General features: G+C 41.3%; 1 protein-coding gene across 4 annotated transcripts; it reads left to right on the top strand.

The window, feature by feature from the left end:
- Positions 1-6714: 6714 nt before the first annotated feature.
- Positions 6715-15514, top strand: znf148 (zinc finger protein 148). Of its 4 annotated transcripts, none has more exons than XM_069663697.1 (7): positions 6715-6824; positions 9028-9404; positions 9924-10049; positions 10174-10297; positions 10422-10505; positions 10615-10733; positions 10982-15514. In XM_069663697.1, exons 1-7 carry the CDS (start codon positions 6725-6727, stop codon positions 12605-12607), a joined length of 2556 nt encoding a protein of 851 aa, XP_069519798.1. In that variant the 5' UTR covers positions 6715-6724; the 3' UTR covers positions 12608-15514. The 4 variants fall into 4 exon arrangements, with proteins under 4 accessions (XP_069519798.1, XP_069519802.1, XP_069519799.1 ...); XM_069663701.1 differs by having other exon boundaries at positions 6744-6824; positions 9028-9344; XM_069663698.1 differs by lacking the exon at positions 6715-6824 and adding an exon at positions 7485-7560.
- Positions 15515-16165: the final 651 nt, after the last annotated feature.

Genomic DNA, 16165 nt, shown 5'->3' with positions numbered 1-16165 from the left:
GCATTAGGAGCACCATGGGACAAGAGAGGCCTGTATTCACACCCAGGTTGATAACTGTGGGAAACATATTTGCATTACAGCTGATTAAAATATCTCCTTATAATTAATACAAGTTCAGGTTTTTCCCCATAGGAAACCAAAGCAGATGATGAATACATAATCAAACACCCTGCTTCACATCTGTTATAGGAGAAGCGGTTGATACACAGACGATTAGATGTGATATTCAATAGAGACAGCAGCAAGCTAATGCACAAGTCCGGCTCTGGAGTCGTGGTTTGCTCATGTTTACCACTATTGATTGAACTGTCCACCTGGCCAGAGGGAAGGCGGATGTGACTCATGTCTAGCGTGGTGTTTCCCTCCCAGTGTGCGCTGAAATGCTAATAATGTGCACTGTTTGGGCTGGAGGGAGTCCATTACGCTGACGGTATCACATCTTTGTCCAGCGGGACCCACACACACACACACACTGGGGATCGTAGGAAAGAAGAAGAAGGAGTGAGAGGGGAGGGATGCTCGCACGCATATTCTGGGAAAACTATGCATCTGTGTGTGTGTGTGTGTGTGTGTGTGAGAGAGAGTGTGTGTTGGAGCTCGGACACAGCAGACACGTGTCACCTCAGCTCCAGCGCCGTCAAGCTAAACTGACATAAACAGCCCCAGGCGGCCCTATCAGAGATGGACTTTACATAACGGCTGAGTCACTCACAATCTATTTTTATGGCTTTGAGGTGTGTGAGTGTTTCCGTGCTTCTGTCTTTCTGAGAGCCAATTTGAGTTTCAGAGCTTTTGAATGAGGACATATTTGTGACGTCAGCTCATCCTGACTTGGCATCTCTCTCCCGAGGTGATGTGTGAGAAAATCGGAGTTGGTTTTTAGGTTAAGGTTGGAACAGAGATTAGGTGTAGGGAGGTGTAAGGAGGGAGGGATTTTGTGGGATTTTTTGAGAGAGTAAATTGGCGAGCTGCTGAAAAGGAGAGGAGAGGAAAGGGGGATGACGTGCAATAGGAAGCCCCAGGCATGTAGTATAAATGAAAGTGAATGAGTTATGGTGAGTAAATCCAAAAAACACAACAAGTGAGCATTCCAGAGAGAGGAGAAATACCCTGCTTTTGAAAAAGTTGATGCTGTCAAGCATTTTTTTTACAGAATAAAGTACCTTTGATTTTAAATGATAAGAAATTGTGACCTAAATACTGTTGAAAAATAAACTTGTCAGTGCTCTCTTGTGGACAGACTTGGTAATGGAAACACTGTTTCTAAACTAAAATCAGCGACGTTATCATTTGGAGGAAATACCTCCACCAAGGCTGGACAGCTTCAGTTTGTCATGGTAATGATGTAAAGTATTTGAAAACTGCTTTTGTGCATCAGAAAAACACAAATGGGACACATAAAAGCATAACCTTGAAGTAATTAAAGATTGGAATTAAAAAATTAAAATTGAATTAATACAATGCAGTTTTATACAATGATTACACAGCTATGAGGTAAGGATAAGGGTGTAGGAGGATGGAGACACAGGGGGACCTTCAAAATAGAGAAAATAAAGCAGAAAATAACTTTAAAAAATACAATTTTAATGACATTCAAATTCCAATCAAAATCAATTTACTGTTTTCTGCAGTGTAGAAACAATTGGTACTAAACAACATCAAATAAACAATGTCAAACCGGAGTTGATCTTACATATTATAGATGTAAGCTGTTGCAAAGCAGAGTATCCATCATGCAAATACAGCAGAGTCCGATCATAATCATTTACACAGTTAATATGGCACATGTTTTATACAGTATGCATACTGTCCTTTGGCCAACAAGCCTGTTCAACCCTTTGTACCATTAAGTACCCACTCCTGCTGAAATGGCCTTGACAAAGACTCTGACTCTCTAGCGGTACAGATCTTGACCCTGACCTCTGACCTCTAACCAAGAAGAGTCTTTCATATATCCCACAGCTATACTGATGTAGCATTTAAAAAGGGTTAATCAACATACTGAATGTGGTGACTTTTAGCTCCCATTTATTTATTTATTTATTGTAAATTAATTAAGATATTTTTTCAGTAGGCATGTATGTGACATTTTAATGCCCAAAGTTGCTTCAGGTTACGGGCAGTGAGTATGGCTGGAGCTCTTCAACATTTGTATCTAAATTAATCAGCAGTATGCTAAATAGTTTTAGAAGCTGTTCAACACTTCAAGGACACATATTGAAAATGGAAATAAACAAAAGCATGAATAATTCAGTGAATGCCAAACACTGGTATTATTAAATGTGTTTCTTTATACCATCAGTTGTTGATGCAGCTTCTGCTCTGTGACCTTAAACGCCTCATCTCAGCTATCCAAAACAAAAAAACCATGACCTTTACAGTCAAATTTATACTTTTTATGATGGGAAACTTTATTTCTATATTTATAAAGGCCGTATAGAGACTATAGAATTATCGGGTCTATTTTCTTCCGTCCATATGATTCTTTTTGGATTGTAATTGGCTGAAGCAACACACCCATATACGCACACACTTTATTATTCAGTTGATTATCATTCAGAGGCCATAACAGGTTAACGCATCCCCTCCTCACCGCCGGAAGCTTCAATAATTTACTTTTATGCCTAAATATTTCATGGCTTCAATCTCAATTGAACTTGGATCTATCAAGGTGTGTTAACGTTTAAGCACTCTGGAGGAAGCTCTTCTGTCCGTGCCTGCTGCCTCCCACAACGCATCATCTCTGGTATTACCATGTTGCGTTTGAGGGATTGAGTATCACCCTTATGATGAAACCAAAAATAACACTAAATAATAAAGGCAAATTTAATTTTATGTCGTTTAATACACAATCCTTAATGTGCGCATGACTAGAATTATTGTTTAATTTACTTTGTAGGTCACACATGCGCTACAAAAAACAATATTTTACTTTGAATAGAAAACATTTTCAATAGACTTGAGTGAATTTGAGTCATGCTCATGAATCCATGCAAAGGCACACACACACACACACACATGCACACACGAACACACACACCTGTCTCCCATCCTGAGTCCCGCTGAGCCTTCCCTGCTCCACTTTTTTTTTTTTTCATCTGTCATTCCGGAGCATGTCAGTGTTTAACCCCCTCCCACGCTCGCACGCACACACACATACACAGGCAGACACACACACTGCCTTTCTCCTTTAACAAACTGCACAAACAAACACAGTGCCTCAGACACAGCTTTTTCCTTTCTTTCCACCTTGACACACAAACTTGCCCAAACACAGACGATCCAGGGCACCGGTTTAAACAGACAGACACCAACAGCTGACGCAGAAGTCAAACACCTTTTCGCTCTCTCTCTTTGGGTCATTACTGGGGCTGATGGAGTCCGAACTGTCATTTTACAGCCTATGTGTATGTGTATGTATTTAGAGGCCAAAAGGCTGCTTGCATGGCTGACAGGAAAGATTTTGTTGTCCGGTCAAACAGGGCATCTGCCTTCCCACCAGACTCTTTGTCGTTGCGGAAGAGTACACACAACAGTTTAGGAGACTGCGGGGTTTCTTCCTCATGGCTGCATCCAGCATTTAGGCTGCTTATGGATTTTTAAGTACTCGAGTGAGGCGTCCCGTAGCTCAAAATAAGAAGGTTTAAATTTTTTAAGCTTAAACTTGCACTTTTTCCGTGAGTTTGGAGAGTTGCTTGGATGTTTAAATCCTCTGAGGTGTTCATGGGGAAAATGTTGATGTGGCGCTCTATAAAAAGGTGGATAAACTTCAGTCTGAGCTGCAGTCAGCGATTGTCATTCAGGAATCAACAATCAGTTCTATCTTATAAGGTGGTTAGTGATGCCATGCCTTTTCCCCTGTAAAAAGGCCCTCCTCATTTTTACATCATAATAACATAAATTGATATCATAAAGATTCATAGATGAGTAAAGTCTTTTCTGCAATTGAAGGCATGGATTAAATGGGTTTGAATGTGCAGAAGCCTCACTACATCTGTACTTAAGTGTCCTAAAATCCCTCAGAAAGCAACATGTCCTTGGTGTGCCCTTCAAGTTAACCATTTTATGATGTGCAGAATGTGTTAATGCTCCTTGTTCGGAGGGGGCTGGAGATGAAAACAAAATTCTTTTGGACCCAGATAAAAAATGGCAATTACATCTCACATGTTTAATGGCATTATGGGTCATGTGATAGCGTGTATGCATTGGGGGCCAACGTGCCTGCGATACTGAGAAGTCTTTAATTAAGCGTGGCCAACAGATGTGTTTGTTCCTGTGTGTGAGTGTGTTAAAGTAAATCTAAGAGCGTGTTCTTAAACTAAGATTGGACATGTTGACTAAGCCCACTGATGTCAAGGGGAATATAAATGTGCTATGCGTAAAAGCATTAGCGGGGTATTCACGATAAGGAGTCAAAAACATGGCACGAGCCAGATTAGGAATAAGACGCACAGGAGCCAATAGAGATAATCCTGTTATCTCGTTGGATGTAAAATGCCAGTGTGGGAGCATCCTCAGAGACCAAGATGAACTGAACATGAACTAATGCTGCAGATATACGGATGAGGAGGAGGAGAAGGAAGAGGGGGAGAGGGGTGGACAAAACAATATTGGCAACCTGGTGTAAACACTGTTGTTGTTGTTGACCTTAAGGGACACCCACGCCGTTTACCGCAATGTCACCGGCGCTCCTCGTTCTCCACACACGCGCGCCCGCGCCGTCTTCCGTTTGACACCAGTTCGATATCCTCCTCGTGACATTGTTTCACCTTTGAGGATTCACTGGCAGCAACAACGCCGGGTGTGTGATACATTATAAGCCCGTATTGATTGATGATCGCTGTCAACTTTAACAATAAGGGATGTGGGGCTCTGCTCAGTGAGGGTTTGGGAGACCGGGTGCCGGTGGAGACGCACTCCGGTCATCACCTTTTAACCAGAGCGCATTAAACATTACGCACGACTAGAATGCAAGCGTGCACACACAGAGACACTCACATCCACAGATAACCTGGAAACACGCGCACACAACAAGAAAGACACGAGAAAAAGAAGAGTGCAGACTTACGGAATGACCCTGGGCTCTGCGGGCTCTCTCTCTGTGCGCCCCATTGTGAAATCCCCGTTATTCCCGTTTAACGGAATCCTCAGATGCCGTGGTCGCAGTCCACGTCTCTGCAAATGTACCAAAGAATCACATAGAGGATGAGGAGTATGGCGAAGATGAAGAGCGCTACTAGGATGGCCTTGGTCACCGGAGAGATGAGCGACTGCATGTCAGGAGCAGAGCCGGGCAGAGCGGCGTGGGGCTCCGCGTCCGTCCGTCCTCAGTCTGCTGTCTCTCCCGCTCTCCTCCGCTCCTCTCCGCCGCTCCGGTAGCAACTGTTGAGGACGGAGCCAGGGGCTTTGACGTGCGCGAAGACACACATTTAGAGCCTGACGCACATGCACACGCACTCCGCGACTCGAATTTTTACCGGCGATCCAGGCGCGCAACGCGTGGGGGCTTCCCTTGCTGGAAGCGTCGCAGGAGAGGGCTGAATATCCCCAGATCCACTCTCTCCGGCTGCCTGTCGCACATTAGGAGAAACAGAGACAGTGAGTGGGAGACAGGAGGGATAACTGCTGCGGTGCAAAAAGCCTATGAAATTCAGCAGGTGGAGGTTTAGATGAAATTTCCAGGCACAGAGGGGAGAAGTCCGAAGTTGCGCGCCGAGCTGCTGCACTTATAGGCAAACAGGTTGATTAGTATTCCACACGGCGGGGCGTGTGTGAGAAGTGTGTATGTGTGTAGGCTGTGTGTGTGTGTGTGTGTGTGTGTGTGGTGATGAGATGGTTCGGCATGACAGGCTATCATCTTATCACGAACCTCAACACCCTTTTTTAGTAGCAAAGATGTCAGTCGAAGATTAATATATAAATCTTTATGGTTATTAAATTTAACCCGTTTGCACTGGATACACTCTTTGTTGCTGTTTTAAATTGTACCTGTAAGGTTGGTTCTTATGGACTGTTGCCCTAACGCGCCTTTCTAAACTAATCCCATAATAATCGCATAATAGGGGGAAGATGGTTTGAGAAATGTCACGGACAACCGCTGTCAAGTCATGATGTAGCTGTAATGCAATAGATATAGTACCCTATTAATGTGACAAGGTCATTATTATAATAAAGGGCTTTCAAAGGTTATTTTGAAACTTATTTTGTCACCATCACCAAGCAAAACGAGCGAATTTTGCGTTCTATGTGTTATTTCGCTAAGGCAAGAAGATATGAGTAAATAGAAGCCTTCTGAAGCCCTTTTCATCTGGAGCCACAAACACACCATACATGACCATATAGGTGGCTATAGAGTGACTACATGACAGCATGAAACTGATTATTCATGTGGCCTCCAACCCACTGACTGGTCGTGCTTAATTTCCGCATGGATTCTATCAGATGACCATAAATCATATTTGGGTAATGAATGTAATATCCCGTGTTTAGCCATAGTTGCTTATTATCTTTTAAGTTGCTAATTTAAAAAGGCTAAAGAATAATGACAAAAAATACAAGCAATGACATATGACAATCGTTAAAATATAATTTTAAAAGATCATGTATAGAAGTGGGTCGCTGAAGCAAGAGTGAACACAATCAGCAGCAGGCATCAGGAGCGCACGGTTCCTCACTTACCGTTGTTAACCACTAGATGGCGACAAATAGGAATTTCCATGCCTTCATGAAATGTGATGGTGTATTTGATTATTCCGCACTCCATCATTACACTGTAGTCTTGCATAACAATCATGACAGCTATACGGGTTTAAGACGCATAGCAGGTAAGAGGAAATAATGCAGCTTTAATAGTTGATATAACTTGTGCGCTACTGAGACGGATATTGTTTGTCTAGTATCGAGCTGGCAGTTAGCGTACGTTAGCTTACTAGCAGGCATAACATTGTGGCCTATAGAGCTGAGTGGCTGAGGAAGCTGGAGGCGCTAGCGCCATAGCGGACTAGCCATGCTGACAAGTTTAGTGAAATGTGCAAACAAAAGTAGTTTTTTGGGCCATGTAAGTCGTTTCGTGGGAACAAGGAGTTTTCGTTAAGTACTGGACGCAATGAGAAACGTCTAACGTTATGATAATGAGGTGTCAACTGAGTATTACAGCAACAGAGATGAACCATGTTTGCAGCAACTTGCTAGCAGCTAGCTAACTAGCATCAAACAGGCCGTAGATGTTTGTTAATTAGTTGTAAAGAAATAGAACTTCCGGTGGCCGCCTTAAAAGTAAAACATTAAGTTAGGCAATTCTGTTAATGTTTGCGTGGTTGATATGGTTTGTGGAAAATTTGTAGAAGCAATACTCATATTTTGCTGTGAAAAATATTTTAATACTAGATGATATGTACTGTAGAAAGTGTGTTCCTTTTGAAGTGGTAAATTAGCTTTTATTTTGAAGGCATATTCCTCCCGCTTCCGTCGTTTCTTCAGCATGGCTTTTAATGTGATGTAGCAGCTTTGACAAGCGCGGCTAGCTAACTGGCTAGCAAGAGACTTAACCTAAGTGACACAGTGAGTGTGTTTACATATGGGACCAAGTGCTTGTTTATGTTTAAACCTTGACAGGTACTTACTCACTACCACCTGGGTCGGGCTATAATAGCTACAATGTCAAACCTGTTATCAGACGGTCTACAAATGCTACATTAGCTAGCGTCACCGTTTTAAGATCGAGTGATTGTTAACTAATTAGGTGTAGTTGAGGAGAACTCCTAGAAATGGGAACACCAGTGTAATGCTCCAGTTAAAATTTTTATATATATCTGCTTTTTACTTCTCCTTCAGGTCTAGTAATGTGCTGTTATACACGTAGACATTTAGCCGTCTTTGAAAAGCCAGCCTGCTAAGTAAAGGACATAATTTATAAATAACGATTTCAAACATTTTACGATATATGCATATAAAAGCAGAACATTATTTCTATATATGTTCAACTTTCTTAGTTGTTTTACAGTGCTTGCTATCACTTTACCCTGTAGAGTACATTTTGTGAGATGAGATCACACACACAATAGCTTAGCCAATAACAAAAGTAAACACTGCTACGAAGAGGCATTGTTTGGGGAATAGATGTGGAATTGAGTTGGGTCATGAGTCTTGACAGTTTGACAAAATGAAACCCTCTGGGAGTATAATATTAATAGCTTAAGTGACCCTTAGTATCTTTAAAACCATCTTCATAAGGTTGGAGAAATTCATGTTAACCAGAGTAGAGCCTGTCTTAAACTTGTTCTTGCCAGTGGTTCGGTTCCAACACGGGTATGTGTTTCTTCAGAGTTTTTTGCACTAAAATAAAGAGTAAGCATAATGTATGTTTAAGATGCGCAATAGGGATGTGCATTTAGAATATTTTTTTGACCGGTTAACCAACACTCTTACGGGTTAATACCTGGTTAACCGACAACATTAAAATGAGAACAAAAACAGATTAAAAAAATGAAAACACACATTGAATGTACCATCGCCTAAGTACTGCATTGCACAATTTACAAGTAACATTGTCGTCGTCGTCTTGGGTAAAATAGTCCCACACGCTGCTTTTTCTTTGCTTGTTTCATTTTGCTCTCCTCTCAAGCTCAGCTCAGCTGTCGACAACAAAATGTGTTTCCCAAATATATATGTTTACTATATATAAATATAAAACATTACATTTTATTTAACCGTTTAACTGGTAGTATTAACCGGATGAAATTCTTAACGGTCGGTTAGCGGTTAACTAGTTAAAATGCACATCCCCAATGCACAATCATTTGAAACTTTAAGCTTGCATACTAGTTGTATCTTAATCACTTGGACTCCTGCATCTTTACATCAATAATCACAATGGAACTATGTTTTGGATATATACTTTGTTATATCTTGATATTATTGTTGCATGTGATTTTGCATCAGCCAAAAAAACTGAAACAAAAACAAAAAAAACTATTACATTGAGTGCAATTGACATTAAACTATCTCTCTGTATCTGTCTTTTTACAGACACAAGAGCTACTCTATGTAAGATGAACACTGAGGACAAGTTGGAGGGCATGCTGATAAAGTGCAGCAGTGGGGGGATCGATGGAGGTGGGAGGGTCGGGCTGGTCAGCGGAGGAGGACTAGTGGTGATGACCCTGGGGGAACGATCGCTGGCAAACCACCCACTGTTGGCTGAGGACGAAGACGATGAAGACGAAGATGAGGACTTGACCGAGAGCTCACTGGTTACTCATGACCTGGTCCCTCCTGAGCAGCTGATGATGCAGGAGGAGATGACAAAGAATGGTGAAGGCGGAGAAGAGGAGGGAGGAGCTGAGGTGGGAGTGCATTTCCCCCTTAAACTCACCAATAAGTTACCCTGCTTGCTTCATATGCCAGTGAGTTCATGCTGGTTTAGAGGAAGTAGTCAATGTATTAATAAGATTATTTGTGCTTGTACGGCCTCCACATCATTCATAATCAACACTTGTTCCTTTGCTGCATGTCATCCTAGCTCTCTTTCCCCTGTATTTCCTGTCTTTCTTGTCAGCTGTCTGTATCTAATGAAGGAAAAGTGTCAAAATAAATTAATCAGATTTGAGATCTACAGGTGCTCCCTGGACAGCTGCGAGATCTCAGGCTTTCTCAGGCTTTCTTGGACCTGAGGATTCTGCCTGGTCTATTAAGCTTCCAGCAGGGGGTCACACTAAGAGGATGCTTCAACCACATCAGCTGGCTGCTTAATTTGTGGAGGAGCAGCTGCTCCTTGATGGGGTCCCCTCACATCGGCTGCTTATCCTGTGCCTGCCCTGTTGCCACTGCATGACCCGGATAAGCTGCTGGATGTGTGCGTGGGCCTTAAAGTGGGTCATGCGCCTTGTTAAATATCTTGCCTATCTATGGTTGTACTTTTACAGCTGAGCATCAAGCAGGAGCTGAAGCTGTCTGAATCAGCAGTCCAGTTAAAGAGGGACAAAAAAGGAGTGAAGGACCTGATGGTGTGTCCCAAGAAGAAAAAGAGGAAGCAGCGTTCACCAGCAAAGGTGCGAGTCAGATTGATCTCAGAAATCACTTATTTTAAACTGCTTGACCTGCTTGTGTGTGAGAAGAGAAGCTGCAAGAGTGAAACTAACACTGTTATACGTCTTTATTACCTTAATGTTGTAGATTCTCAGCATCAATGACGATGGATCATTGGGGATACAAAATCCCAAGTGTCACGTCTGTGTTCACTGTAATGCAGCATTCAGAACCAACTACCATCTCCAGAGGCATGTCTTCATTCACACTGGTATGAATAACCCAGCCATGTTTCAAAATGGCATTTTAATATTTATCTTGCTTTAAAACTATCATGAAATGTTATATTTATGTTGTATGCACTGATGTTTATACATATGTTTTTCAAACTCCAGGTGAGAAGCCTTTTCAGTGCAGCCAGTGTGATATGCGCTTCATTCAGAAATATCTTCTCCAGAGACATGAGAAAATCCACACTGGTGAGTGATGAGTGAATGTAATCAACATGAACTCAGGTTTTTACTTTTCATTTCAGTCTTAAGTTAGTCCCATGTTTTTCTTTTTTCCTTCTCTTGTCTTGTTGTTCAGGTGAAAAACCTTTTCGCTGTGATGAGTGTGGGATGAGGTTTATTCAGAAGTACCACATGGAGAGACACAAGAGGACTCATAGTGGAGAGAAGCCCTACCAGTGTGACTACTGTCACCAGGTAAGCTGTTTTTGTTTACTAGTAAATTAACGCATCTGGGACCAGTGAGTAATTGAATATGGTGGGGAATCAGGTTTTAAAAACAGCATTGTTTTGAAGTGATGCTCACACTGTTGGTCTTTATATCTACAAGATGTGAACACAGAATGTACATAGTATGTATTTAACATTGAAGTCAGCATGTAATTCAGGTAAATAGACTTCCTATTCCTATTTTCACAACATTTTCTTTTGTCCTCTGTCCACAGTACTTCTCCAGAACAGACCGGGTTTTGAAGCACAGACGAATGTGTCACGAGAACAGAGAGAGAAAGACCAACAAGGCAGCTGGTAAAGTTGGGCCTTTACGTGAAGCAGATTCTCTCGGCCTCCCCTTTCTCACCAAAGAGTGCTCACTGCCCAAGAAAAAGCGCCAAAAGTGTCCAGACAAGACCTCGGGCGCTTCCACCGCTGCCCAGACAGATGGGCACACTGTCGCGGAAACTGAGAAGAAGGAGGAGCAGGGACAGAATAAAATCGAAGGTCTACCTCTCTATGCTGTGTCCTCCAAAGTAAAACATGAGTATGTGATTTCAGACTACTCTGTGGAGCTTCCTGATGACACGGCGAGCCAACACCAAGAGGACGAAGTGTCCTCAGAAGATACGACTCCTCCTAAACTCGTCCTGAAGAAAGTCCCGAAGAGGAGTCTCAAACAGTCCGGTGAACAAACGCCTTGCCTCTCCACTTTGTCTTCCTTTGAGGAAAATACTAAGGTCACACAGTACACCTTTGAAATCGTGGAAAAGCAAGGCCTTTTAGAGGTAGAAAGCAACACTGAACTGGAGTCAGTTGAAGCTCTTCAAGGACCAACAAAACCAGCAGCCAGCAGCACAAACTACGACGACGCCATGCAGTTCCTCAAGAAGAAGCGCTATCTTCAGGCTGCAATGGCCAACAACAGTCGGGATTACAGCCTGAACACAAGCAGCATTTCCTCTCAGCCACCTGTTACACAAACTGTGGTGTCAGCTGTCATCGATGAGACTGTCCCTGCCACCATTCTAGAGCCCCAGCCCATCAACACGGAGATTAAAGCGACGCACGACAAGAACGTGTTGCCAGATGAGGTTCTTCAGACGCTGTTGGACCATTACTCCAACAAGGCCAACGGGCAGGCAGACATTTCCTTCAGCGTGGCCGACACAGAGGTTACATCAAGCATATCCATTAATTCATCAGATGTTTCGGACAGCAGCCCCGGGGAGAGTCTCGGGGCCTCGACTGCACAGGCTCAGCCGCCTACAGAGAAAGTCAGCATCTTGCAAGAATACTCCAAGTTTCTCCAGCAAGCGCTGGAGAGGACCAGCCAGAACGACAGCTACCTGACCAGCCAGAGCCTCAGCCTGGTCGCAGAAAACCCCACTTTAGCTGGACAACCTCTGTTCTCCACTGAGAAACAGTTTCCTTCCCCCAGCAGGTTCAAATCAGGAATGAGCTCTCCACTAAGGTCCACTTTAGAGAAACCTCACTTTGGATTACTGGTCGGGGACTCCCAGCACTCATTTTCATTTTCAGGTGACGAGACCACCCCTCCCTCTGCAGTGTCCCCAGCTGATGAGGATTTTCTGGAGCAGGTCTCGCCCTCCAAAAAGACAGACTCTTCGCAGGGTATACTGCAGACATTTCAGTTAAGCTCCTTCGATCAGAACTTCAAATCTCATTTCCAGACTTCAAGGTCCGGATCCTCCTCTCAGTTTACTGTTGCCAATGGACAGTTAAGTCTTCGAGGACACAGCACAGACTTCTCAGAGTTCCCCTTAGTCAGAGTCACTGAGACCAGGTCTCAACTGAACTCCTCCCCTGATGTTACATCCAGTGAAACATTTGGCTGAAAGCAGCGGAGGAAGAATTCATTTCTGTTCATACTTTTCAGCGGCACTTTATCTCATGTCTCCTTTTTTTTGCCAAAACAAGTCCCACTGTAACTATGTGCTCTTTCTCACAACATTATGTTATAAAATATATTAATGTTTTGTGTTTTCTTAGAATTGAAACAATGAAAATTGATGAATCATTATAAGCACTTCCCCTTTAAAAAAGAAGAAATTGCAATTTGCATAGATGTGTTTCTTGCTCCAGAATGTAAATTGAGAGATTAAGCGACCTAAGTGTAATTCAAGAGATGGAGTGAAATATTCTGTCGTACCATTGCCATTGAGTTTATTTTTATTGTTTTGTCAATCAGTTTGCCTTGCACAAAACATAATCAAGTTGCTTTTGCTGCTTAATGCAACATTTCCACGTCCACTAAACTGTAGGCCCTGTCTTTGTATGCCTCTCTTACTGTATCTACCTCCCCTCGCTGTTAATCTGGTTTAGTTCACTCCTAGAACCTTTTTATTCCAGCTGTGTATCTCCTGTGAAGCTGTCTACTGAATTTACCCCACGATCTAATCATAACTAATTCTTCACTTTATGTCAGAGTCACTATAATGCACCTTAAATGAGTGTTTACACATGATATGTGTCTCAGATGCCAGTTCAAATCACATTTACCGATTGGGTCGAAATTGGTTCACAGGAAATCAAAGCTCCTGATTCCTATATTCAAATTAAAACATGAATTCCCTTTCAGAATTTGTAAGCACTTACCGTTTTGTTTTTTTAAATCTGACTCCAGTGCAGGACAGGCTGTGAATAAAAAGGCTGGATTGTACTACATTTCAAAGTTGATCCCCCATCCCCTCCAAAAAAAATGAAAGATTTGGGTATGTACAAGCTGCAGACATGAAATGGTTGCAGGACAATTCTTATTTCCCTTCATAAGTATCGGTAAGAGTTGTAGTGAAATTTCTTAAGAGGATTGTGCTTACTTTTTGCACAATTTGCACATTTTTCACTACAGGGAATGTAGTATGTACTTTCACAGTGGAGGAATTGCATAATACCTTTACTTTAAATCAAATTATTGTTTCTTTGACTGTTTATCTACGAAGATGCGCTGGTTAAGGAGAAACAATGTAATTAGACGCCCTTATATTGACTAAAAGTCAAAGTTTTATTACGGCTAGATTATGTAAGATGTGGAAATGAGGTGCTTGGTTTTCCAGTTTTCTTAGTTTTGCATCTGTGCCTTTACTTTTTTCTTTATTCCACTCTTTTCTTGACTCATTCCTGTATTTCTTTCTTCTTAATCAGTGCCCTGAGGCTACGTATTCCACTTGCACAGTAACAACAAACATATAAGCTATCAACCTATTCAGTCTGTAATACACGGAGACCTGGAAGCTTTATTTAATTTTGCCCGTCATATTATATTATTTTCTTCTTTTTTTTAAGACATAGCTCAAAGTTTATTTCTCAAACTATTATCTGTGGTTGGAAGGAAAAGGCAATTTCTTTGTGCTGCGTTGTGTATATGAATTCAGAATCATGTTTCAGATATGTGTAGTTATTAAGTTTCTCACCTATAAAAATTTAACTGTAAGCCACATCTGTCCAGGCCTGAGAAAATGCAATAGAGTGGAGTCTCTTCGATCCCTCATCACACTGTTGATTGTTTCCCATGTGTACATGTATGTGTGATGTCATAGGTGCTAATGTGTTAAACACTGTTTTGATATGCGCCATCAAATTAGGTTTCTGAAATTACTGTTATGCTCCCTCTTGTTACAACTCGACTGACAATCAGGGACAGACATCACCCACATGAATCATCAAATACTTTATTTTCACTCAAAGATCATTCCCACTGAAATCTATGAGAAATCTCCTGCTGTAAATACATTGTATATTTTTATGTTCTGGGAAGTACTGTTAGATCTTTGTGTCAATAGAGAGACGAGTCTTGTGCAAGAGACACTTTTTGTCAGTGAAAGGCACATTAATTAGTAATCCAGCATTAAGTACATTCAACAATGAAACCACATGTGGCTTTCTGAGGTTTGTATATATCTCACCACTCTTATCAGAAAACAATTGACTCTTCTTTTTACACTTTTTGACGATGGTAAAAGTGAGGATATCTTTGTTTAATTTGTAACTTAATGCAGTTGATTGTGCATTATGAGATTTACTGTTGTTAACAGAAAGCCCCCACTCCCACAAAAAGGCTGATTTATTTGAAGTTAAAGCAATTATTATGAAAGCACACTGCACCGAATCCCATGAATGGTTTCTGTATGTTTTAAACTGAATGAAGCAATTTAAAATGCAAAACTGTTCATGGAGATTCATTAATATCCAGAACAGCACCATGGTTAATTTTTCCTTTGAAATTACTGTTGTCAGTAACCTGGCCATAAGTGTCCTTGTATAAGCTAGAAAAAAAATAAAAAATATTTGTTTTGTGTAAAAAGATCTGAATTATGAATTTTTTGATAAAGACTATTTTTGAAACATGTCATTTAAGGCACTGATATGTACAGTATATCATATGCAGTCACTATTGCTACCCTCATTTATCTCTGTACAAGTCGTTTGTGTCAAGATCTTTCAGACGCAGAAGGGAAGCTCCCTCTCGAGTCTGACCTTTGGCAATTTAATACCTTTTAAGACGAGGAAGCCCTCCTGCTTCAGTGAAAGGTCGGTCTTGAGTTAGACAGTAAGGTTTATTTGCATGGTCTCTAACTTGTCGGGTCGAGTGAACTTGTTTTATGAATAATGTGCAGCTTTAATTGTAGCTGAATAATTTCAGTCAAGTAACCCATATGATTAGACTTTTGCAATATATTATGATTTGTAAACAATCTGATTAAATTGTTGTTTTGATTGTGTGTCATGTCCTTATAAATAAAATAATTCACAGTAGTTGATCATTGATTGTGCGATATTTTTGTCTGAAGGAATGTATGAAGTTTCAGAAACTTTGCACAATTATTACAATGTCTTGTTTTGACCAACCAATGATATGACTACCGATACAATGAATACACAAAAAGCACCAAATCCTAATCCTCAAATTTTTTTCCTATTGGCCTTGTGTTACATTTAAAGACATAATTCATATCTCTTTCATCATCTTTATGAGTGAAGTTTACAAATATACTCTTAGGATTAGTAAATGTTTGCTCAAGTCTCTCTGTCCTTTGCTATAGTCATGTGTAAAATATGACCTTACAGTCTATTGTACGCCTACAAAAAGCCTTATTATGGTCCAAAACATTATCTTCTTTCCCAAAACCTGGAGTAGACACATGTTTCAGGAAAGAATTCCACGAATAAAAGGATAAGGACATTGAGAGGTATGTGTATTTCTCAGCATTAATCATTGGTCAACATTTCCCACTGGAGGCCTTGCCAAAACTAACACAGGATCATGTGCGAAAGCAGCAACACGCCCTGAAAGTTAACCAGTGACAACATTGTTACCTGCTGGCTGCTGACGTTTTATGAAATCTATTGTTCATAGCAGGAGTCAGTAGGTACATATTGACAGGAGTCATCACTGA

The sequence above is a fragment of the Semicossyphus pulcher genome, unplaced genomic scaffold (genome assembly GCF_022749685.1).
Source record: "Semicossyphus pulcher isolate SPU_LCO1_2020_fin unplaced genomic scaffold, fSemPul1.0.p SCAF_15, whole genome shotgun sequence".
Lineage (NCBI taxonomy): Eukaryota > Metazoa > Chordata > Actinopteri > Labriformes > Labridae > Semicossyphus > Semicossyphus pulcher.
This window is presented reverse-complemented; position numbering and strand designations above follow the sequence as displayed.